Raw genomic sequence first — 25840 nt, 5'->3', positions numbered from 1 at the left:
CGGAGCCTCTAGAACGCCAATCTCTCAGTCGCCCGGCCTCCGGAAGCAAGGCATGGCGCGAAGCATTCTGGGGTTGTAGTCCTAGGCCCGCTCACCTGCCCGAGCCAAGGGAACCTGGGGCACCGAGATGAACTACATTTCCCAGGGTGGCTCGCCGCGGCCGTTAGTTGGCGCCCGGCCTCTTGTTTGCGTCTTGGCACGTTGCTAGGAGCTGCCTGAACGCTCCTCTGTGAAGAGATCGCTACCGGGATCCAAGGCCGGTGAGCTTCTTCCTCCCGGTTTCCCTGGGGAACTGCCGGGGGCCTGGGCTCCACAACCGAACACTTCCAGGGACTTCCCTGGGGGTCCAGTGGTTAGGACTCTGCGCTTCCACTGCAGGGGGCATTGGTTCGATCCCTCTTCGGGGAACTAGGATCTCCCTTGCGCGCGGAAATCAATTTTTTTCCAGCTCTCTTCTGAGGGCTGACTTGCGGAGAGGTGGAGGGCGTGAGAAATGTGTCAAGAGTGGAAGACGGACGTGGTGAAACTATAAATATGCATTTATTCCACACCCCAAAGCTTAGGAAAGTAGCTGTGACCTTCCTGTTCAATTACGAAAATCAAAGCTGGGAAGCCAGAATGAAACCCAACACCATCACCTAATAAAGACACTTTTTGTGTTGATTACAGATTTTATTAAGGGTTTTTCAGTTTTACAAAAGAAGGAGATTAGTGGTTTGGCTTATTCGGAGGCCCAGCAAAGCTGGTGGGTCACCACTGTCCAACCATGATTCTCACGCTTTGGACCCCCCGCGCCTCCTTGGTACTCCCACCCTCACTGACACGTCCTGCCAGGAATGGGTAACAATACATGCTAAATGCATCTCGTCAGGTAGGAACCAAACTCAAACCACAACAGTTAAAGGGGAAAAAGGTAGCAAAGTAATTACACATTCTAAAAGATACAAGCCATTTCCTTGAATCCACAGCAATTGGAAATAAAATGGTCTTTACAAAGTAGCAATCAATTGGAATATTATGCGTAAGATCACATATTTGTTACCTAATCTGTGAAACGTTGACAGTAATGTGGCAAAACAATTTATTTTGGTTCAGAATTCTTTTTATACATTAAAAAAAATTTTTTTTTTTTAGCTATTTTTGGCTGTGTTGGGTCTTCGTTGCTGTGCGCCGTCGTTCTCTAGTTGCAGCAAGCGGGGGCTACTCTTCGTTGCGGTGCATGGGCTTCTCATTGTGGTGGCTTCTAGTTGCGGAGCATGGGCTCTAGGCGTGCAGGCTTCAGTAGTTGTGGCTCGCGGGCTCTAGAGCGCAGGCTCAGTAGTTGTGGCGCACGGGCTTAGTTGCTCTGCGGAATGTGGTGTCTTCCAGGACCAGGACTCGAACCCACGTCCCCTGCACTGGCAGGCGAATTCTTAACCACTGTGCCACCAGGGAAGTCCCTGGTTTGGAATTCTTAAAATCCCTCCCAATTTTCCGTGATCTTCCAGAGATAATCAGTGGCTCAGTTAAATTTAAGGCAAAATCAAAATCAAACAAAAATCCCTTCGAATCTAGGAATTTGCAGGTCTGCAACAGCTAACATTCAGTAACTCTAAAATTTCCTTGTTTCTAAGTTTACTATCATGGACCACAGAAATAGGTACTGAAAATTTTAGTTTGAACAACTATAAGCAAAACTCCACCAATATTTTAAAATGAAAATACATTTTCGTCATTTACAATGACTTGGTCTAATCCTCCAGGAATGGATCAGTAAATATTCAATTAGCTGAGATGATCTCTTTGTTATTCCATGAACATGATCAAAACCTTTATCTGAGGAGACTCAAAAAAACTCTTTGTCTCAAGCAGAATCATTCTCCTGGCACTGGTCCTCTCTCCAGGTGCAGCAGAGCTACTGCTTGAAGAAAAGCTATAATCCCTTCCACATGTATAAAAAGATTAGTGGGTGTTACAGGCCATCTGCATCTAATCCTCTCCCTTTCTACTAGGATGGATGGAAAAAACTCAGAAAGGGGTAGGAGGAACTTTGACCAACAGTCAATCGTCTAAGGAATTTTTGTTCCCCAGAGGACTCGAGGATGAAGAATCTGAATATATTTCCCCGACCACGCCTTGCACTGACGAGAATCCAAGAACTAAGATCTAACATTGGTAACTTTAGGAACTGTTAAACACCTCTAGGTATATGGTATCTGAAATTACAAGCAGTGAGTTCTCAGAAAGTACCTGAATGTGGTTAATGTTGCAATTAAGTGAATGTTCTGAAGATAAGCTGCTACTTAGCAGTACTATGTTCTGAAGACAAGAACATAAGGCCCCCGAAGGCTTTGGGGCCAACTGTGCTTTGAGGTCACTCATGTCCAAACACTTAAGTACACCTCGGTATCTACCGAGTAGAGCATGAAGTAGAACTCCAAATACATGAGGAAGTTATCAACCTTCATCCATTACAAATAGCAAAAACCTCTATGAAACTTCAAAGGCTTATATCGGTATCATCTAACAGAAAAATCTCATTAATTCTACTGAGATTTATCATCATTTTGGAGATTAGGTTGAAATTTATCTGTACTCTTTGTGAAAACGGCTCATAAAAGAACCCAACAGAACCAAACTTATCTGTGGCAAAGTCTGGCTTCTAAGGGACAGCAGGCTGGGTCTGCTGCTTCCTTACGAGCAGCCAAGAGACCTGTATTCCTGCATGGACAGAGCGCTCAGATACTCTGCATCGCGGCCTGTTCAGTCTTATCTGCTTCGGCAGTTCTCACGCCTTCCTTTTTTTGTTTAGTGTTACCTACACCTGTATCTTAAAATTCTTCATAATTTCAACTTACGTTTAGTTATGTGGCACATTCTTTCCATCTTGATAGTAACAAATTAGTGAGGTTTTACGATCTCTTTATTCTTTAATTACAGAGAACAAAGTGCAAGACAAAACATTCCAATGTTAATAAAAATACTGTCAATATGAGACTGTTTTTAAATAAAACTCAAGGTGCTGGACTGAAGGTGGCTCTGCAGAGTCCACCACCTGTTCCAACCTGCTTAGATCCCAGATCTATGCAGCTGGATTGGGTGGGTGTCATTTCAAACACCCTTAGATCCTGACCATGGATATCCCTCTGTGAATAAGATTTTTAACCCCTAATTGGAAACAATTCTACATTTAACAGGTCAACATTAAGGAATTTGAATTTACTCTCTGTTATTTCCCAAAATCTGATCTAGTCAAAGATATACCCAAATGAGATTAACAGAGTGCTTTTGTACTTCAGTCTTAGCACAATTATCAATCAGTGCTCCTGGCAGAAAGATTAAGGCTTGTGTCAACTGACAGTATTTCTTCTGCTGGACCTTATTTCCTATTACCCGTTCCACTGGGATAGATTTTATGGCAGGTCCCAAGACAGGAATTACATTTCCACTGAATTACATACTACATTGTCAAGACTGATGTTAGAACAACTGGTTTCATGAGGCAGATGTCACAAAGAGTTAACAAAAACAAAAAATCAAGTGACTTGTTTTACACTGATTTTAAGAAAAAATTCATTAAGAGATACATGTTTAGATTTTAAATATAGAGTGATTGTATAAATTAGATTTCAGCTGAAAGGACAATTTAGCAAGTCAGAAAAAGCTCCTAGAAACATACTGAAAATAATGCCAGATATACAATAAGAAACGGATTTTCTATGGAACTTCCATTTATCCTTTAGCCAGTTTCAATGATTATATTTTCTGATCCAAAAATCAGAACACATGGTTTGTCAAAGGATCTTTCTGTGCAACTCCTGGGTGTAAGAGGCGGCGAGTGATGCTTTTATTTTTGTAAGGCCAGACACTGTAACCACCGAGCATTTTTTTTTTTTTGCGGTATGCGGGCCTCTCACTGTTGTGGCCTCTCCCGTTGCGGAGCACAGGCTCCGGACGCGCAGGCCCAGCGGCCATGGCTCACGGGCCCAGCCGCTCCGCGGCATATGGGATCCTCCCAGACCGGGGCACGAACCCGTTTCCCCTGCATCGGCAGGCGGACTCTCAACCACTGCGCCACCAGGGAGGCCCCCACCGAGCATTTTAACAGCTTACACCAAAGTGATAGAATAGAGGGAATCTGGATTGTTTCAGAAAATTTAGTTAATATGGTCACCAGAGTTACAGTAACCGTAACTGATAGCTCTTCCTGCCCTTATTCTACTAAGAAGGAAATGTGACTCTCTTTTTCTCCTTTTTTTTTTGCCTCTCTCTCAGGAGAGGGAGAGGGAGGAAGAGAGAGAGCGGGAGACAAAACCACTGACTTGGAGGTCGCATCAGCTGCCAAAGGTTGTATGCAGAGATAACTGTGCTGCCTACCCCCCTCCCAAGAAGTTGGGGCGAAGGGAGCTGTACTGCTACGAGAGCAACAATTTAGGGGAACCCTCCAATGGAAGACTAGTTCCTAATCACATGGGGCAGTGACCCTGCAATAGCCTGTGCTGAAGAAATCCTTGTGTTAGAAAAAGGCTACTGTGAACAGGTAGACAGGAACAACACACCAGCAAAGGAGGGCAAGCAGGCAGGAAACATGTCAATGTTATCAGGCACGCACTCACACTCTCACTCACTCACACACACACACACACACACACACACACACACACACCAAGTTTCCTGATTAGTTTCTTTCCCCAGTCCCTCTTCTTCGGTCCTGCTTTCTAGCCAGGGCCCACGGCAGGAGTGGTAGGACAATTAGCAGGAAAGCTTGGAAGGGTTCTACCCCCACTTAAAAAATACCTTTGCTTAAAAACACTTGCATATCCAGTGATTAGCAATTAAGATGTGAAAATAATTAACTACTTAGTAGTTAAATTCTACTAATTATCAGAAGTCCTGGCCTCCTGGGATCAGCAGCATTACAGATGGAAGCCACACCGCATTTCTTAAAGCTTTTCCTGAATGCTTAACAGGTCTCTTTCAGTGTTAATTGCACTTGTAAAACACATCTGGTTTTTTCCTTTAATCTCAAATCTGTTCTTTTTTTTTTTCATTTATAAAAAGAGAAAAGGGTCAATTTATCATTTGCTCTAGCTTTTCTAAATTTGACAAAGATTCCACACAAATTTGTGTGACAGGTACAAGGCGAGTAGAGTATAGTTACTTCTGGGAGCAGATTGAACTTGTCCTCAAGACACTTCAGAGCTTGGACTGCAGTGACTTTAGGTGCTTGTGGTAAGATTCATGGACCTGCAGGGAAGGGAGAGAAAAAATTACTGATACAGAGTTTGCGATTTAAAGTAGCATACTTGGACTTCCCTGGTGGCGCACTGGTTAAGAATCCGCCTGCCGGGACTTCCCTGGTGGCATGGTGGTTAAGAATCCACCTGCCAATGCAGGGGACACGGGTTCAAGCCCTGGTCCGGGAAGATCCCACATGCCGCAGAGCAACTAAGCCCGTGCGCCACAACTACTGAGCCTGTGCTCTAGAGCCCGCGAGCCACAACTACTGAAGCCCGTGTGCCTAGAGCCCGTGCTCCGCAACAAGAGAAGCCACCGCAGTGAGAAGCCCGCGCACCGCAACAAAGAGGAGACCCTGCTCACTGCAACTAGAAAAAGCCCGCGCGCAGCAGCAAAGACCCAACACAGCCAAAAATAAATAAATAAATAAATATACTAATAAAATAAAATAGCATACTTTTCATCAAGAAATTATCTGAACCTTATTTGGATCCTGATTCAAAAAATCCGAAGTGAGGAGAAAAAAAGTATTGCGCTAACTGGGGAAATCTGGACACTGACTGGGTAGTAGTTCATGATATTAAAGAATTATTGTTAATTTGTTTAGGTGTGAGAATGGCATTGTGTTTATGTTTTTTAAGAAGAGTCCTTATCTTTTAGAGATACATACTGAAATATCTATGAATAAAATTATCTGGTGTCTTGGATTTGCTTCAAAATAATTCTTAGCTGGGAGGTTCAGATGAAACGCAACTGGCCATGAGCAGACAGTTGCTGAAACATGACAAAGGGTACGGGGGAGATGCACTGGAGTATTCTATTTGTGTATACATTTGAAATTTTTCAATTGTTGCTAAATAGTTGGGGAAAACTAAAAACCTGCACACTGCAGGAATGACCTTGTTCCCTTCAAAACCTGTTGCTCAAATAAAGAGACTGTCTGAAGTGGCCATGAGAGCTTTCAAAGCTTTCACAGATGATCACTCAGAGGTCTTTCCTGCCTTAATATTTAAATGAACAATTTCAAAACGTGAAAAGACATTGTTTTTCTTTTTTTACCTCTGTTTTGTTCAGTGGGGATTTCTTGGCCCATTCAAACAAGTTTTCATACACATTCCCATCATAGCGGCCAAGCACAGAGCCCAGTGTCACATCCTGAAAATCAAATGCATCAACCAGAGCAACAGCGTCAGGGCGAATCACAGTCAGTAACTCCTTTATGCGCTCATTCACTTGGGTGATTTGAGACTCTGTCATGATGCTCCCCTAAAAGAAACAAGCAAGCAAACAGAGATATTACATAGGTACGTATAAATATATTTATATATGTATATATACACATACAACCACAAAGTAAACCACAATTATTTTTCTATAAAAAATTAAGAAATACATAAATAAAAGGACTTAAGCTTAGAAAATACCTGAAGAAAATCCCCTGCGTTCCGACTGATTCCATACAGACAATACAAGAGACACAAATTCCTTAAGACGGCTTGGATGGATCTCTCTTGAATTTGGAGGAGTTTTTCTGAAAAGAGCTTAACTGCCACATAGTGGCAATGTGCCTAGATAAAAAGAAAACACCAGAGTGCAAGAACCTTTGAAAAAGACTCAACAGTGATACAGTTTTTGCACTAAGAAAATGAGGGGGGTGGTGAAGGACAGAGAAGGGGAGGGGGAGAGAGGACCATCGCTGACCTCACTTGCTTGAACGAGGTCAACGGAAGTTAGGTTCCATGCTACCTCCTTGCTTTTTCTGTGAGTCACTTCAGTTTGAAGGTTTTTCGCAGCAGTTTCTACTAATCTGTTAAAAAAAGAAAAGAACTGGAAAACTGGAGCTCAAGGAAGTGATCGCTAGTACTTGTGCCTTCCGCCTCTCCCGATAAGCCCCTGGCCACAGAGGCCCCCATGGCCCTGTCCCAGCTCTTGAGGGTGTGCTCACCTGGCCGCACGAAGCTTGTACGCTTCTGTCAGGCTGTCAGGGCTGTTGATATCCACCACGGTTGGCCAGACGGCCACCTGCTGTGGCTGGATGTGCTGGCTGGGCAGGTCATTCAAGTAGGACACCATGCCACACACCAACTTGCCTGAGTGCACCTGGTCATAACTTTTCATCAGGAACCTGAAAGTCACCAGGACACATGCTTTCAGCAACTATGCTTCTCGTGAAACAGAAATAAAACGAACTCCTGAAATGACTTTAAGCTGTGTGACAGCTGTTTCATACTAGCCTGACCCCAAGAAAAAACCGTGGGTCAGGATGGAAGGCAAAAATGACATCTTTCTGGAACAAATGAGAACAGGGCTTCCCTGGTGGTTCAGTGACTGAGAGTCCGCCTGCCGATGCAGGGGACACGGGTTCGTGCCCCGGTCCAGGAAGATCCCACATGCCGCGGAGGGGCTGGGCCCGTGAGCCATGGCCGCTGAGCCTGCGTGTCTGGAGCCTGTGCTCCGCAACGGGAGAGGCCACAGCAATGAGAGGCCCGCGTACCGCAACACAAACAAACGAACAAACAAAACCCAAAAAAACAAATATAATGAGAACAGAAAACATGGCAATAAGAACCAACAGAAAGGACTCGAACATTCTTGAGACCACATATGAGAAATCATGAATTAGATTCTCACCTGGCCGTCTGTAGCATCATGACAGTGTTTTCTCCCTCGAAGGTGCAGGTTGGGGTAAAGTTGACATAAATATTTGGAAGCCCACTGCAGTGAGAATAGCCATGCCCGCCACAAGCCATCCGACAGGCTTCAATACCAGCGTTAGTCGTCCAGGACGTGAAAGCCTTCAGCCCGGCAGTGAGGGCGTGAAGCTGAAGGGGGAAGCACAGGCCATCAGAACATCTGCGGTGCTGACAGCCCGCATTCCAATGAGACACACTTAGCCTCACTTAACAGCACTCATCACTTTCAAAATCACTTGGCAGGGACGTCCCTGGTGGTCCAGTGGTTAGGACTCCACGCTTTCACTGCCAGGGACCCGGGTTCCTGGTCAGGGAACTAAGATCCCACAAGCCACGTGGCGTAGCCAAAAAACAAAAAAACAACAACAAAAAACAAACAAAATCACTTGCTATGCCATGTAAACTGAAAAGCATGCTCATCCCATTGGCCTGAACTAGTAACACTCCCACATTCCCTTCTGAACTGTTTTACTTGGCAGAAAAGGCACCACTTAGGTTCCTTTGATTAATAAATGACCAACATGGTACAGTAATTCTGAAACTTAAAAACAAACCCACGGCGGCATGGACATATATACACTACCAAACGTAAGGTAGCTAGTGGGAAGCAGCCGCATAGCACAGGGAGATCAGCTCGGTGCTTTGTGACCACCTGGAGGGGTGGGATAGGGAGGGTGGGAGGGAGACGCAAAAGGGAGGGGATGTGGGAACATATGTATATGTATAACTGATTAAATTTGTTATGAAGCAAAAAAAAAATAAAAAATAAAAACAAACCCACGCATCTTCGCATCTGATCCACTCTCAATTACATAATTTTCTCTATCTTTTGAGAACATATGGATTCTTTTCAAGATACCCCAATGTTTAATTTTCTCTGGACATGATCCAATAGGCAAATATGAACCAGAAGGGTGCCCACAAGGGAACAAGACATGACGCAGACCTCAGGCAGCTCACTCAGGTCCCCTTGGCTGATGTCTTCATTAATCCGATGATAGGTCTCTTTCATGTATGCGCCTACAAACTGGAAGGCATAGGCAGTGGCCAGGAGGGGAAAGAGTTTATACTGCTGGGTTTGATAATCCAAAATCTGTGGTTCTGGTTCACTAAAGCATATAAAAAAAGGGGGAAAAAATTAAATGCCTATACAGAGCTTACTATGTGCCAGGTTCTGGTCTAAGCACTTTGAAAGACTAATTTATCGAGTCCTTATAAAGATCCTGTGAGGTTAACTTTTATTACCCCCATTTTACAGATGGAGAAAATGAGAAGTTAAGAACCTACCCAGGGAAGAGAGCTAATAAGTGGCAGATCCTTGATTTAAATCTAGGGCATTTGGCTATAGAAGACCACGTGCTTAACCACCTTAATGAGCTGCCTTAGTTGGACAGGATTTTCTAGCTGACTTTCATATTTTTCTTAGTCTTTCCAGTCTAAGAAAATTGTATCTCATGGCAACTTCCGGAACCAAAGTTCATTAACTTCACAGGAGGAAGACAACGTTAAAGGGGCCTAGATGGCTGAATAAACTATATTCTGACCACAATCTGAGGAGACCCAATGCACTGAGTTAAATATTTGAAGTCTAAGCAGGTCTGCTCTTATCAATTTCTTTATTCCTTCTTTAAGAGTAAAAAGCTTATCAAAGAGTCATGCCCAAGTAATAGGCAGTAGTAAGAGTAAAGCATGTCCATGAACACAACAGAGAACCAAGTTGAATGTCACTTTCACTATACCCGATTTGTAATTGTTAGTAGCAACTAGAATCTTCACACCACCTTCAGTGTTTTCAACATTTCATTTATAAAGCTCAAGTAATATTACTGTTTTCCTTAGAAGGTTAAAAGTAATAATTACGTGGTTATTCTCATCTTTCCACTTAAGGGAAGTCTAGGTTCTCAGACCCAGTACACTGCCATCCTAGCTAACTTTACAGCAAATGCACTTTCTCCACAACACATTTGGGAATTTTGATATTTGGATGGGGTCCAAGCCAGGTCTTCAGTATCAAGCTCATCTCAGACTCCACCCTTACCCTGGCTTGATTTCAGACTGATGCCTCACGGCACTGTATCGGATGGCAATGGTGCATGCCTTAGACAGAGACCGAGCGGATTCTCCCACAAGGAAGGACCTGATAAACACCATGGTCCCGTAGGTCAGCTTGTTGCTCAGGGGTTTCACGTATGTGCCATCAGGCTTCACCTGGAAAAAGAACATGAGATGGATGCTTCCTTCTGTTAAAACCAAGTGGCAGTTTAGGCAAGTCGTTCTCAAAGTGTGGTCCCCAGAAAGGCAGCATCAGCATCACCTGATGCTCAGTCCCCACCCTGACCTCCTAAATCAGAAACTCTGGGGGCCAAGCGCTCTAGGTTTTAGCCAGCCCCCCAGATGATTCTAATGCATGCTAAAGTTTGAGCCCCCACTGGTTTAGCAAAACAAAACATGTTCTTCATACCTGCCAACTGCTTTTGATTTCATGGCCATAATAAAAGCAGCTTCAGAAGTAAAAATCTGTTAGTACCTTCTAAAAGAATAGATCCTTCTAACCCCGTGATTATCAACAGCCACTGAAATCCCCGTGTTTGACACCTCTCCTCCTATTTTCTGTCTAAATATACCTGAGCGTGCTTCATCAGCATGTTTTCCCTGGGAATGCGATAATTGTCCATCTTCAGGTAGCCGTTATCCATCTCATCATAGCCAAATTTGGGGCCAATGTCTCCAACAGTAATACCTACCGCAGATGAAAGTCACAAGGTGTTTATGCTCTGGAATTCCTGGCTTCCCTCCTCTTCTTTAGTTATGTATTATACTTTTTGCAGAAGAAAGTGATTGGTTTAATTTTCACCTCAACATCAGATGAACAATTCTAACCTGGTAAAGGCTTATGGGTCCCAAGTTCACGAATAGGTACAATGAAGGCATGTAATCCACAGCGTTTCCCCTGAGTGATGAGTTGGGCGAGTACTATCGCATGATTTGAAGTCTTTCCAACTGCAACATCAAACAGAACAAGAGAGGGAAGTGATCAAACATTTTTACATTTTCATAGAAACAAAAGAGGGGGAAAAAAAGCATATGTCAAATATAACACCAGAGTCCATCAATAAAGTGTGCCCAGAGAGCTTTGCTTATGACAGTGCCATGCCTAGTTTTCAGAAGGAAATCCAGTTAAGCTGATAGTTATTCATTGAATTTTGGCAAAGCAATCCTTCATTTTTTAAAATATATATAAACACATTTTAAATTGAGATATAATTGACATATAACATTGTCTAAGTTTAAGGTGTACAGCATGTTAATTTGATAGCATTTTTAAAAAGTAGGCTTTTTCTACTTATTTTTCATTCATTTACATAAATAAATTTTTAGGATAATCCTAGAACATTACTTTAAATGACATCCTTTTTCTCCCTTAAGGCAAGGCTTTCCCAAACAGTAGCCACTAGCCACACGTGGCTGTTTACATTTAAATTAATTATAATTAAATAAAATAAAAGATTCAGTCCCTCAGTCAGCTAGCTACATTTCAAGTGCTCAAAAGCTGAAAGTGGCTAGTAGCTACCATACTGAACAGCAAAGACAGAGAACATTCCATCGTTGCAGAAAGTACTATGGGATACAGCTGCTTTAAGAGATTTTTGGTTAGCACATCCAGAAATATTTCTTTTTTTGCATGCTAGTTTTTTCCCTATCAAAATGTAACATCCCATATTAAAATATATAACATGAATAACAAAATCCTTCAACCACTAATCTCATCTGAAATATATATCCTAAAACAATAACTCAGAATGGAAGACGGTATTAAATAAATTTCATGTCAAAGCTATTTATAATAAAAATTTGAAAACAACTCAAATGCTTTCCAGTATGGAAATGACTAACCAAACAGGGAAAACTAAATTACTTTAAATGATGACTATGGAAACTATGCTAACACATGAGAATATTTAAATGAAAAACCATGAAAAGCAGAGTAAGATAGCTGCCCTTTCTGCGCTTTGCAAAACGTATAAATATCTGTAACATGCAACACAAGAGAATGTGAAATAGCTCAGAATAGTTTAAGCTCTAAGAGCTTTTTCTATATTTCAAAATTATATTCTCATATAAGCTCTACATTCTAAACACATTATAATAAATCTTAAAACATCCAATAACTGTTAAAAAATTCACTTACGCCCACCAGGCCACCACTTGATGGAGGTCACAGTAGGACTATTAAGAATGAACTCCTGGGTTTCAGAGTCATAAGTGGCTGTGGTTTCCAAGCCTCGAAGATGAGTTCCTAAGAAAATGAATTACACCTACTTCAGATAGAATATGGGAAAAAATAGGTACAGGGCAAAATCTCCTGCCCAGTCCTTTAAAGCTTTAGCATTGCAGAGAGTAACAAAATCTTGTTTTATTTTTTTTTTTATTTTTTTTATTTTTTCCAGGTAATTTTATTTTTTTTTAATTTATTTATTTATTTTTTTTTGCCTTATAACAAATTTAATCAGTTATACATATACATATGTTTCCATATCCCCTCCCTTTTGCGTCTCCCTCCCACCCTCCCTATCCCACCCCTCCAGGCGGTCACAAAGCACCGAACAAAATCTAACAACAACAAAACATCTATAGATGAACTACAAATGGTTGATAACCAAGATACGTAATTTCCTATGCTTAATTAATATGTGATTTCCTGATTTGTTCCTATTAAGCTGAAAATATGAATGTCAAGCATATTCCATTTCTGTACTTGATTTAGTGCACTTCTGTGGCAGTGGATATGGAACATTTATTTAGATCAACCAAAAGAAAATGTAAAATAAAGGCAGATTAGAATCGTAGTTTCGTAAGGTCACAGGATACGAATTTAACAGGGAAGTTAACTGACCTTTTAAAGGCATACCTAAGTTGTTAGTGTGCCAATTTCAACTCATTTGTATTGTGTCTACCACACCAATGCAATGTTCTGGAATTCTGTATTATAACAAAGAATGAGAACACGTGACAGGAAGAGACTCGGCTAAAGTTCTTGAAAACCGAGAATTTATTTCAGAATGAATGCTAGAAAGGAAAACAAGAACTTAAAAAGTTATAACCAGGACTTCCCTGGCGGTCCAGTGGTTAAGACTCCGCGCTTCCAATGCAGGGGGCGCGGGTTCGATCCCTGGTGGGGGAACTGAGATCCCACATGCCTCGCAGTGCGGGGGGAAAAAAAAAAAGTTATAATCATTATGCGGAAAAGACCTGCAACAGTGATTTTTTTTAATTTCTAAAAGTCCAATAATAAGGTCCAAGTTCACCCTGCAGACTCAACGCTAAGCCTTAACTTATTCCTGGCTGGTTCACTAGTGTGACTAGGAAGAGTTTCCATTTTTATGCATAATGGAGATGGACAGGGATTCGTGTTTTAAATCCTAATACAAACGTGCCAAAATTATTTGAAAAAAGTTACAGAAAAATGTTCTAAGTGACACCCTCCCTAGTAATACTATCCTGTAGCCAATGCTGAGAACCTTCTACCAAATTGCTTTGATAATGCCGGATCTCATTAAACACTTAAACTGTGAAACACTTAGAAACTCCCGAGTTAAATAACGGAAATGGACAGTTTATGTGTGATCCACAACCTTTCCCTGTGTGGGAATCAACGAATCAGACACTAAGACTGCTTTCACCAAAGAAGAAACTTTTATAGAAAACGAGGTAGCATATTAAACGGAACAGGTAATGACAAAACGTTTTCAAATGCACAACTGAATCAAACAGTATTCCACTTTGAGCCTTAGGAAAATCCTCTAAAATACTATTTACACGGAAGCTGAAAGCCAAATTAGCAATCAAATGAAGATAAAGTTGTACAGGAATAAGGAGCAAGTGGAAAATATACACTAGACCAGCTGTTCTGAAATGTCTGAGTGGGAAAAGAGAAGCCAGAAGTAAATGAATGGCAAACACAGATACCAACGTGGAACGGATGCTACCAGGCACAGCCACCACCTCCAGCCCCATCCAGTTCACAGGAAAAGACAGGTGAGGGATGGAAAGAAAAAAGAAAGGTGGTGCAGGGACTTTCCTGCTGGCACACTGGTTAAGAATCCGCCTGCCAATGCAGGGGACACAGATTCCATCACTGGTCCGGGAAGATCCCACATGCTGCGGAGCAACTAAGTCTGTGCACCACAACTACTGAGCCTGCACTCTAGAGCCCGCGAGCCACAACTACTGAGCCCACGTGCCACAACTACTGAAGCCTGCGCACCTAGAGCCCGTGCTCCACAATAAGAGAAGCCACGCAATGAGAGGCCCACGCACCACAATAAAGGGTAGCCCAACTCTCCGCAACTAGAGAAAGCCCACGCACAGCAATGAAGACCCAACGCAGCCAAAAATAAATAAATAAATTTGTTTTTTTTTTAAAGAAGAAAGGCAGTACATACAGAGTGTGAAATCAACTGCCCACAAGTACAACTTATCCTATTTTTTCTAAACTGTGGCCAAAGCCACTTTCAGAACTTTACTGAATTTACTGAATCAAGGCACAAATAATGTCAAGGTACAAAATGCTGCATGTTTGGGTTATAGAAGCCACTCATTTCCCTTCAGCAAGTCAAAGAGCACACATTCTATTAATCTGTATTTCTTCTGCAATCTGTGCAAGTTCATTAAGGTATCAGTAGCAAAGATAATCAGATAGTAATGAAGAAAAAGAGATGGGTTCAGACTCTATATACACACAAATTCCATACAACTTCAGTAAACTTGAAAAATCACTTATTAAGTAAGGCCTGACTTGTAATTCTTGACCTTCTGAAGGGGAACCATGAACAATCCATCAGCATGTCTGTGATAACATAAGCTTTAATTTCCACCGACCAAAGCATTGTCTATGCCAAGACTTATATGTGTGAAAACCCTGCAGAAACACTGCATTTAAACAGATCTTACACAGCACGTGGACGTGCCACTGCTGACACGTTGTGGACACTCTATGCATGCTAAGCTCGAAGAGCCCCGCCCAACCCAGAAGGTAGACTGAATGCACCGTACCATGACCCATCTCTGTCTGGGCATAAGTGCCAATGATCTCCAAGTTCCAGGCGGGCACGAAGAAGCGTTCCTGCTGTTCCTCGGTTGCCTGGTGAAGCAAGGTGGGCAGGAACATGCCCAAGTGAAGATCCAGAGGCCCAGACTGCCCTCGGTGCACAAAGCTTCAAAGAAATACCAAGGATGGGCATTTGAGAGAAGATTATCAGGTGTGAGAGAATCAGCAATTTGAACAAACAGAGGAAGGGAAGGAGAAAAAAACCCTTCTGTTAAGTATGAATTAATGGGTGGACTTTATCATGGATGGGAGCACTGCCCCGTCTGTATTACTTTATAACTCTTAGCTATTTCCATTTTTCTTACGTTGGCGAGAAGTACTTTCTCATGTTACTCATCTCTAAAATTAATTAATCTCGGTAGGGATTGGCTACCGATGCCAAAGCCTGTGCAGCACAAGACCATGTGAGCAAGGCAGAGGATTCGAGCCTTGCAATTAAAGTAAATAAAAAACCTGAAAAGCCTGGATGGAATGGAGAATTTAAGTTGTACAATGACATTTATTCTAATGAAAAGTTGAGACAAGAGAACATAGTGGTTCTCTTGGACAAAAGTTATTCCAGGATCTAATTCCAATAATGCTTCTAGGCTAGAATCTTTTCTGTTTGTCCGTAAAACATCCAGCATTAATCCACATTCCTCACATAATTCTGGTCATTTCATCTGGATCCATCACAAATAACCAGCCACATGCTACTGAAACAATGTAATACAAAAACTGACAGTGCTCTTCATCCCAATAATTAATTTCAGAAATAAAAAGACATGCGATTTTTAGTGAAGACCGTAACATTTACAAATAACAGATTCATGCATAACAAGCTCTCCATTATAATTATATGGGAATTATCACAAACGATACTAAACATGTTAGTTGTCATTTTAAATCCACTTTCTAAAGTCATTCTTTTCCATTTAAAATTTGCAGGTGCCTTAAACTTTTATGTGAATTTATTTCTAATAGGAAATAGTTCTATATGGCTTTGTAATGTTGCATGCTACTGGCATTTTATTTAACTTCCAGCTCAAAATTAATCAATTCTATATTACTCTTACTGTGCTCATTACCTTAGAAATGAGCCTAAACATTTCAGTTTCAAAATTTCTCCAATTGTTCCACCTGAGGAGGAGAATAATCAGGACAGGGTGCTCTAGGCAGGGGCTGACATGTGATGGCTTCCAAAGAGGCTGGGGGTGGGCTGAGCTTTCAGTTAACCAATCACATAAAGATTGAAGAATGCATGAATAACTTTCTCATTTTACAGAGAAATTAAAGCTGAGATGAACTATGTGTCTTCAGGTCAAAAAGATAATGGCAAAACAAGGACAAGAATCTCATCTCCTAATCACGTCTTCTAGTGCAACCTGGGCTGAGGACAACGGTGGGGACGCTAGAAAGACTTGCCAAAATCAGAGCTAGACTTGGAAGCATCAAAGTGGAAATCCTGTAAGGTGTCAGCACTGGTGCAAACTGGGTGAAAGGTTCACGGGACATCTCCGTGCTATTTTTGCAACTTCCTACGAATCTGTAATCATTTCAAAATAGAAAGTTAAAAAAAAGAAAAAAAGTGGAAATCCCTGGAAAAACACATTCCAGGGATGAGAGAGTACGTTTCACGCACAGACAAGAATGTCAACTGTGCTGTTTTTAAAAGAATGATGTGTAGGAAGAAAAATTAATGTGCGCCTAGGAGCTAAAAGAAGAAAACTCTAAGTTGGACTGAAAGCTGTGGCCTGGGGCCACCACTCACAGTGTTGAGAGGCTACTTTCCATGACTAGAAACCAGAGCGATTCCTGGTGAAGGAGAGGCCATTCAGAGGCGCCCATCAGACTCGTCACGGGTGGGCGTGTATTTGGGAATAATGAGGGGCACCAAGGGTTACCACAGAGTACACACTCAGGAGGGCAGGGGTAAAACTACTTATAATCAGAAACTGTCTTGAAGCAGAAAAATGTTTTCAGGAGAAAAATGTCTCTTGTGACTAGGATAAGGATTATTCAGAAGTGGATGAAATGCAGAAATGTTACAGGGAGAAAGTGACCTGGATAGTTTTTGATTTAAATCAAGTATTTGCTATACTCTTTATGCATGATAAAGATCATATATTATTTTTAATTAATTTATTTTAAAATTGCAAAGCACCACATTTTGCTTGGTAAAGAGCTGGAGTCGATTCTTCCAAAACCGTAACACCAGGCCTTCCCAGGCTCTGCTACATGATACAGGGCTGGGAAGGCTAGCAGTCAATACTGAGGACAAAATGATTAGATTAATAATATATGAGAAAGGAAGAAGTCAAAATTGCATCTCCACGGACAGTATGATTATAATCCTAGGAAATCAACAAAAACAAAACATCATCAATAATAAATGAATTTAGAAAAACCAGGATTAAAAAAAAAATCACTCATTCTTATCCATTAGAGCTATTCAAATAGAAAACCGTGGTAAAGAGAAAGGTGATTTATAACAGCAACAAAATATTTTAAAAATCTGTTAAGTAATTTAGCTCAGAATATTATAGATTTAATTAAGAGAAAATATAAATACCTAATTAGGATGAATAAAAGATATGAAAATGGACAATAGGAAAGAAATTGCTAATTCTTGTCTGAGAGGACTAAGTAAAATTAATACTTCCCAAGAAAATACAGGGATTTAAGGTAATGGGTTTTAAATTCCTACAGAATATGTTTTCGAACTTGGCAAATGAGATCAGAATTCATCTAGAAGAATAAGTATGCAAGAACACCAAATACATATAAATTGAAATATAGCAATAGTAGGCTTATTCTATCAGATTTTTAAATATCTTAAAAAGCAACAATGAGCCAATGCTTACGACGTTAGGAGAAAAACAAAGAAAAAAATTAATGTAATCTATTTAAGGTTCCATAAATAAACTGAAACTATTACAAACCTCTAAGACGAACCAGAAAGAACATAACAAGGGGAAAGAGGTACTAGTTAATAAACATAAAACTAGTGCGGGGTTCACTCATCTCTGTATCATACACGAGTCAAAGCATTAAACACAAATCAAACAAACAAAAAAGGGGATAAAATAGAAGATAATTATCCAAGATACGGGAAGAAGAAAATTTATACCTACTCAGAGAAGGATGCATTGAATACATAAGGGCAAAATGTTTAATCAAACAGAGGCAATAGAAAGAAATATTGGAAGGATACAATAAAATCTTATAAGATCAATATGCAGATTCTATTTATTCAGTACTCAAAGGAGAAAAAAAAGGCAAGAAGAATTCCCATTAAGTGGCCAGAACGTGAAATGATCAAATACCTGTGAAGACCAAACACATTACTTGCTTTGTGACCTGGAGAAACGTACAGTCAGGATAATACCCCTGGACCACGTCCCAGACTGTCCCTTTAACACCAGAACCCCAGGAAGAGGGTGCCCTCCTTGGCCCAGGCCTCTCTGCCTTTGATTAAGGCTCGCGCACCCACAGACCAAATGTGTGTTGGGGCTTGTGTGCCTATATAGACAGGTGTGTATTTAGAGGAGGGAAGACACAATTCTAGAGGGCAGAGAGAAAACTGGTGACCTAGACTTTCTGCAAGTGGTTGAATTTTAAGATTCTTGAGGATTCTGGAATAAGCCTGAGAAATTTTGAGTCTCTCACTTCTCAGCAGCTACCTAGAGGTGAAAGAATCCCAAACTCGAAGTTACAGCCAATTCTGTGAGAACACTTAGATAATCACTGTTGACCGTTCCAAGGTCTCAGAATTTAAATGGTCAAATCTTCATCCTGTACAAGTTGCTCTATTTCCAATCCCGTTGATGTTGAAGTACTTTTTATATATTCTACATAAGACTGTACTGTCACAGGATGCAAATTAGCCAACAAACTGACTGGCTTCTCTGGAAAAGAACAGCAGTCAGTGAAGCACAACTAATATGAACTGACAAAGTTCCAGCAAGAAACAAGACCTAATCTTAAAACTCTGTTCTCTAAATAAACCATAGAGATTGAGACAAAGTTGGTTCGAATACAAGAAAGCATTCGAAAACTAGAAGGAATAAGGGAAAGAAAACTCTAACAAATACAAACTCGCCCAGAGCAACACAGGAAGGACCTCAGTCCAACATTCCAGGCTCCTCAAACCAGTGAAGTTCAAGTCTTCATTTCCTCCTGTCTTCCTTCAAATATACATTTGAAATGTACCTTATAAATAGAGGCAGAAGGATTAGACCAACAAGAGATACACAGATCAGACTCACTTAGCCTCACAATAGTTTACATCTTATGCCCCCTATTTCAAAGCTATCTCAAGATAACAAAACACGAGCGCACACTCCAAGACAGGAACATTGTAGGAACGTGATATTCCTTCCGTTAGGACACCTTCCTTCAGGTCTGTCATCTCAGTGTTGATCATCCTGAAGATGGCCATGGGTGTTTGGCAGGGTGTTCATAAAACTGTACCAAGACCAGAATCTGCAGTTCCCACAGGCACTATGGGAAAGAACATTTCCTTAAACCAATTTGCAAACCAAAAAGCACCAAATCAAACACAAAAATGAAGTCTTCCTGATATCTGCATCCTTTTCTCATTCTTTTTCTTTACTTTTCTTTATTTACATAAGGGAAGCATTATGAACCGGGCAGCTCAAATTCCAAGACACTCAAACCTGTCAGTGGCCTCATCTATGAAAACAAACCTGTTTCACAAGACTGAACACAAAACTTTTTGAAAGTAGCCAGGTTTTTAGGAACAATTTAACCAAGAATTACTGATAATATAAAGTCCACGGACATGAATAGAAAAATGAATAAAAAGAAATGAAAAGCATCGTGGACTTTTTCCCAAACCATCTCACAACCTTCACCACTCTAACCCTCTGCCTGTTTAAAATCCACATCTTTAACTTCATTAAAGCAGAGCATCTTCCAGATGCTGCTGAGGCATGAACCCTCTTAAGAATTTTCAACGAAGTCTTTAATCAGACACCAATACAATGGGGCGCTTTGCCATATTTTCAACCCCATCTTTCCAAACTGCTCAACACCCATTTTAATGGGTGTATGCAGCAACGGTAACGAGCCTTAAAAAATAACAATGACAGATGCTTCAGGCCAGAGTCTTGGACCAGTTTAAGGGGAAAGAAACTATCAGAAAATAAGAGGCTGAATTTTATTTAAGATTTAACAATTTAAAAATAAAACCCCAAATGTGTAGCAGCAGGAAAAAGTCAAATGCCAGGAGTCATTTTTGTTTGTTTGTTTGTTTGTTTTTCCAGGAGTCATTTGTTAACTGAAGTCCTGAGGTGGGTTACCCGCTGAGCCTCAAACATGGACTAACCGTGGCCCATTTCCGTCTGGGCGTAGGTGCCAATTATCTCGAGTCCTTTGGATGAAGGCAGCCATTTCTCTTGCTGAGCAGTGGTGCCCTGATTCAGCAAGGTAGGAATAAACATGGAGTAATTGAGGCCCACAGGTTCCACAAAATTGACCAAATGTAGTCTACGGGAGAGAAAAGAAAAGGATCTCAGCCTTACTCTGGAAAGTAGTAGCATTCTACTACCAATCCTGCCAGATAGCTGTGGCCCTGAGGATGAAGGTTAGAAAAATTTAAACCCCTTTCTTATGAAATTAAGACTAATATTTATCATTTACTACCTAAAAAGCCAACAGCAGAATCTAGTGGAATCTCTTCTCCCCCTAGTCATTTCAGGGCCAGAATTCTGAATTTCATACTTAATCCAGGAAGCAAATTCTACCATGTTTTAGCCTCAACTCCCTTTTGTTTATTATATTGTTGGTGTTATTTGTTAGTTTGATTTTTTGGAGGGTTTACCTGTTTGTTTTTGCATTATTTTCAGGTTTTACTTGTTTCGAAAATCAAAAGACACTCCACAGAACACTTATTTGTTGACCTGTTAACAAAATGTCCCAAAGAAGAATAATTTAAACTATCTTTCCCTAGTAACCAAAGCAAATGTCCAGGATAGTACATATACATTCTGGGGCCAAAGCACATATCTCTAAAGGCCTTCAGAGCTTAGAGACAGCTAAGTAGGTAATGTGAGTGTTAAAAATTTATCACAAACGGTCTTTGAAAATTATTCCAGATTAAGGGAACTCTAATCATAATGAAATTCAGTCTTCAACGATTTTCTCACAAAAAAGAATCTGTGAGATAGTCAAAATATGAGTTATGTACACTAGTCAGCCTCGGCTACATTGTGCTATATATATAGATTTTTTAGGGGTCTATTCTGTCAGATCTATCTATATAGAGAGCTTCAGGGGCTTCCCGGGTGGCACAGTGGTTAAGAATCTGCCTGCGGGGCTTCCCTGGTGGCGCAGTGCTTGAGAGTCCGCCTGCCGATGCAGGGGACATGGGTTCGTGCCCTGGTCCAGGAAGATCCCACATGCCGCGGAGCGGCTGGGCCTGTGAGCCATGGCCGCTGAGCCTGCGCGTCCGGAGCCCGTGCTCCGCAATGGGAGAGGCCACAACAGTGAGAGGCCCGCGTACCGAAAAAAAAATAATAAGAAGAAGAAAAAAGAATCTGCCTGCCAATGTAGGGGACATGGGTTCAAGCCCTGGTCCAGGAAGATCCCACATGCAGCGGAGCCACTAAGCCCGTGCGCCACAACTACTGAGCCTGCACTCTAGAGCCCACGAGCCACAACTACTGAGCCTGTGTGCCACAACTACTGAAGCCCACGCGCCTAGAGCCTGTGCTCCGCAATAAGAAGAGCCACCACAATGAGAAGCCTGCGCACCGCAATGAAGAGTAGTCCCCGCTCGCCGCAAAAGAAAGCCCGCACGCAGCAACAAAGACCCAACACGGCCAAAAATAAAAATAAATAAAATAAATAAATTTATTTAAAAAAAGAAAAAAATATAGCTTAGGGTACAAAGTAAGTACCACCTAACTGACCCTCATGACTTTTCAAGGGATGGATTGGAAGCAGTATCACCGCCAGCCTATCCTGGCTTGTACAAAAGCAGAGCATGAATTAAGGGAAAGGGGGGGTAGGCTGCCAATTCACATCTGGGGAGGCCCTGAAACCATCCCACCACCTTTCAGGGGTGCTGGGGACAGATTCAAACATCCAAGGAATGCCTGGACTAGCCAACATCAGAAATGCTTTTTAACCCTGAGGTTCTATGATTTTCACACAAATATCAAATATTAATTTAAACTGAGGGCTTCCCTGGTGGCACAGTAGTTAAGAATCCACCTCCCAATGCAGGGGACATGGGTTCGAGCCCTGACCCGGGAAGATCCCACATGCCGCGGAGCAACTAAGCCTGTGCGCCACAACTACTGAGCCTGTGCTCTAGAGCCCGTGAGCCACAACTACTGAGCCCACGTGCCACAACTACTGAAGCCTGCGTGCCCTAGAGCCTGTGTTCTGCAAGAGAAGCCACTGCAATGAGAAGCCCGCGCACCGCAACAGAGTAGCCCCTGCTCGCCGCAACTAGAGAAATCCTACGCACAGCAACAAAGACCCAACGCAGCCAAAAATAAATAAATTTTAAAAAAATACCTTGGAAAAAAAAACCCTTAAACTGAAAGGAAAGAGGGGAAAGGAGGTATAGGAACAGCAGAGGTGAGTTCCAAGTAACACCAATCAGCAGCAGCTTCCTGCTACTGTACTAGAAAAAGAAGTAAGGCACTTTGCAAAACATACCCATCACTAAAGTGGAGATAAGTAATGAGGAGATAAATGTAGAAACTGGCCTCTTAACAGCAAGGGCACCACAGCACTCCCTTACAACCATGCTTTACTAAAGGAGGAAATGAACCTGCGAGAATTTCTGAGAAATAAAACCAGTAATTCAGGTGCTAAAAATGGTGGCAATATAAGACCCTCCCAGTCCCTTGAGGGAATTGAGGAGGCTCTGGGTTGGTAAAATGATGACACTGACACGAAATAATTAACTCTAGGAAACTGAGAGGGAAAAATATGTGACACAAAATAAAGACTGTCAAATACTTATGTTTTCATAAACATACTGAGACTTTTTTTTTGAGGCCACTTGAAAGTTAACTCAAGAACAAAATCTGAGTGTTTGTTTTTAAGTTATGTTTAATCCCTCCTGAAGATGCTTTTCAAGCAACTAGCTTTAAAAACCTAATAAGGATAACAGAAACCATGAATGATTCTCATCAGAATTTTAAATTACTTTTAAGAATATTTTACAGTTTTTGCATAGCAAACTGTATAGTTAAAAGACAAAATTACAGGAAAGGAGATTAGGAAAGTAACTCCTATTCCCCAAACAGCAAAGTCTTATTTTCTCAAGGAATGGAGAGGTGAATTCTTTCACTGCTCAAGTTGAGAAATCTCAAAGTACTTTACTAATACTTTAGTCAATTTCAACATACTCTCATGAGTTTTATTTTGTGATAGAGAAATTGGATGTAAAAGAGACCGGTAAATGCCCAAAATCCCCAGAGAAATATTACTATATTTCATTAACTATAGCATCCCTCTCCTCACAGCCAATTTTAGCATTTAAGAAATCTGATGCATCTCACAATTAATGGTACATCATAGTTAACTTTGTCAGTGATACATAAGACATGGGTGTGAGTGACAATCGATGGCGTTCAGTAATTGCCAAGACTAATTTTCAATCCCCTTCTCTAACATACATCGATCTCCCTGTCACATCCCAGAAATACTGGAAAGATGTCAAAGGGTAAGCCAAAGTTTGTACTTTGTATTTCCCAAATAGTGAGGTCTGTGTCGTAAAAAATGATACGCAAAACAGTTGGCTGGTGTCCACTGATCCTTAACTCACATAAAGGACTTTATTTCGTTGTGACTTCACTGGAGTCTGGTTACACGTTATGCACCACCACAGATCATGAAATCTTCTAACCAACTCTGAAACATACGGCATCAGCCATCTTAAAGTAAAACAAAACAAACCTCCTCTTTTGTGTTGTTTTAAGGAAGAACAAAATCTTACTAATTTTTTAAAGTTCACAGACCGAACTCAGGAAAATTACAAACATAATCTTCTAGGAGTTACTCCACCTCAGTATCCTCACAGCCATGAGTTACAAACTTTAAAAATAAAAAAAAAGCATTTGGAAGTTAGTAAGCACTCTGACTGGACTACCAAATTAACTGTATTTTTGTAACTAAAATGCAAAGGAGTTCTGAGTGTGGTCCTAAGGGCTGGAGTAAATCATTTCCTCTTGACAATAACAACCAGGTCAAACTGAAAATAATTATATACCACAGGTAACTGCAGCAGTAGTATAAGGGAGGAATGCCTATTGCGACATAAAGGCAGAACTTGTAACATGTTTCATTTTTCTTGGCTCTTAAATATGTACCATTCACACCATTTATTCTTTATTGATGAAAATATTGGAGTTCTTCTAAAATGTAGAGGCCTAAAACAGGAAATGCCCAGGAATAAGCGAGAAGTGTAAGAGATGCTGAAAGTCAAAGAAATCTTGTACTAAGATCATATAATTATAGTGTTTATTTACATAAAGGCAAAAAAAAAGTTTTATTTCTAATCTAAAAACACAACAAAAAGCAGATGGTCTGAAAAAAGGACATACTCTTTTCAGCAGTAGGACCAAGGCATGTTTTTATGAGGTCTTGTATGACAGGGGAGCCATTTAAATACCACCACCAGATTCAACAATGCTGGGTTGAGTACTTTATACTCATTCTGAGGTTTGACTAAAGTTCTTCTTCATCCACCCACATTTTCCATTATTTTAAACTCAAGATCTACACACATATGAAAATACAAACTGTTACTGCTCCAAAGTATTTAATATTTGGTCCTTGCAACTGAAAACATCCTTCCAAATGCAGCTTCTAAATTTAGCAGGCCTCCTTCTTACAAAAAGCAAAGTCATTCTGTATTTAAATCACTCAAAATTGAGACATCTGGGCCGAATTTGTATGATTCTTGAGATAGAAAATTATAGCATTTCCATGATCAATTTTTTACAAATGCCATCCCTTTAAAAGGCTTAAATACAAAAGTAAACATTATTTTCGACACAAATAACTTCAAAATGGCGTGAAAATATGCCAATTCGAGTCTTCAAACGTCAAGCACGATGAAAAAGGACGCCGCAGGTTGCGGATTTGAAGTTTTGGCTTAGGCACTTGATCTAAGCTAAGGCATACCTACTTTTTAAACCACATGATTTCAGCAGGGTCTGCGATGTTAAACTTCCTCATCTTCTCCACCATGGTAGCACTCTTCCTAACAGCCACCTCGTAACGCTGGCTACGACTGAGGAAATTCAAGTCCTCATGCTGGAAGTCTGGGTCTTTCAGAATCAGGTTCTCTGGTAGGGAGTTAAAGGGTATCAAGAGGAAGACAGAAATTCAGGGCTCCGTTAAAGCTCCCTGGGTCACAGCAGGTTTCAGACTCACGGGCACAGGTCCCCTCTCGTTATAGGCGATTCCCCCAGCCAGAGCCGCCCCTGGAAATGGGGCTCCCGGCTCCCCTAAAGCTGGGCCAGAGGCTGCGGCCTACGCCCTACAGCGCCCCCCGACTCCTCCCGGAGGGAGTCTCAAGCTTTGCTCGGGGAAGGAAGGAGGCCTGGCCCGCCGCCCTCACCGATCTCTCGACGGCGCCGGGTGTTCTCGGGGCTGCCGTCCAGGACGTGCGTGAGCAGCTCCGGGTTGAAGCTGGCGGCGGCCCGCTCCTTCTGCAGGTCCTGGTTCATGGTGACGGCCAGCAGAGGCAGCGGAGGCCGAGGCGGCGGCAGCAGCAACAGCGAGTGTCTGGACCTCCAGCGCGGGCCCGGCCCTAAGAGCCTCCCCAGGACACCGCGAGTCCCCGCCCCGTTCG

General features: G+C 41.5%; 1 protein-coding gene across 3 annotated transcripts; it reads right to left on the bottom strand.

The window, feature by feature from the left end:
• Positions 1-5125: 5125 nt before the first annotated feature.
• Positions 5126-25809, bottom strand: ACOX1 (acyl-CoA oxidase 1). 3 transcript variants are annotated; one of them, XM_082605163.1, is made up of 14 exons: positions 25607-25809; positions 25172-25331; positions 20348-20508; positions 12100-12207; positions 10791-10910; positions 10535-10650; positions 9949-10118; positions 8857-9019; positions 7849-8039; positions 7163-7342; positions 6919-7024; positions 6642-6785; positions 6277-6483; positions 5126-5226 (listed from the first exon to the last, which is right to left on the bottom strand). In XM_082605163.1, exons 1-14 carry the CDS (start codon positions 25713-25715, stop codon positions 5176-5178), a joined length of 1986 nt encoding a protein of 661 aa, XP_082461289.1. In that variant the 5' UTR covers positions 25716-25809; the 3' UTR covers positions 5126-5175. The 3 variants fall into 3 exon arrangements, with proteins under 3 accessions (XP_082461289.1, XP_082461288.1, XP_082461290.1); XM_082605162.1 differs by lacking the exon at positions 20348-20508 and adding an exon at positions 14964-15124; XM_082605164.1 differs by lacking the exons at positions 25172-25331; positions 25607-25809 and adding an exon at positions 14964-15124 and having other exon boundaries at positions 20348-20494.
• Between the last annotated feature and the right edge of the window lie 31 nt (positions 25810-25840).

This window comes from Mesoplodon mirus (genome assembly GCF_964341445.2).
Source record: "Mesoplodon mirus genome assembly, chromosome: 18".
NCBI classification, from domain to species: domain Eukaryota; kingdom Metazoa; phylum Chordata; class Mammalia; order Artiodactyla; family Ziphiidae; genus Mesoplodon; species Mesoplodon mirus.
This window is presented reverse-complemented; position numbering and strand designations above follow the sequence as displayed.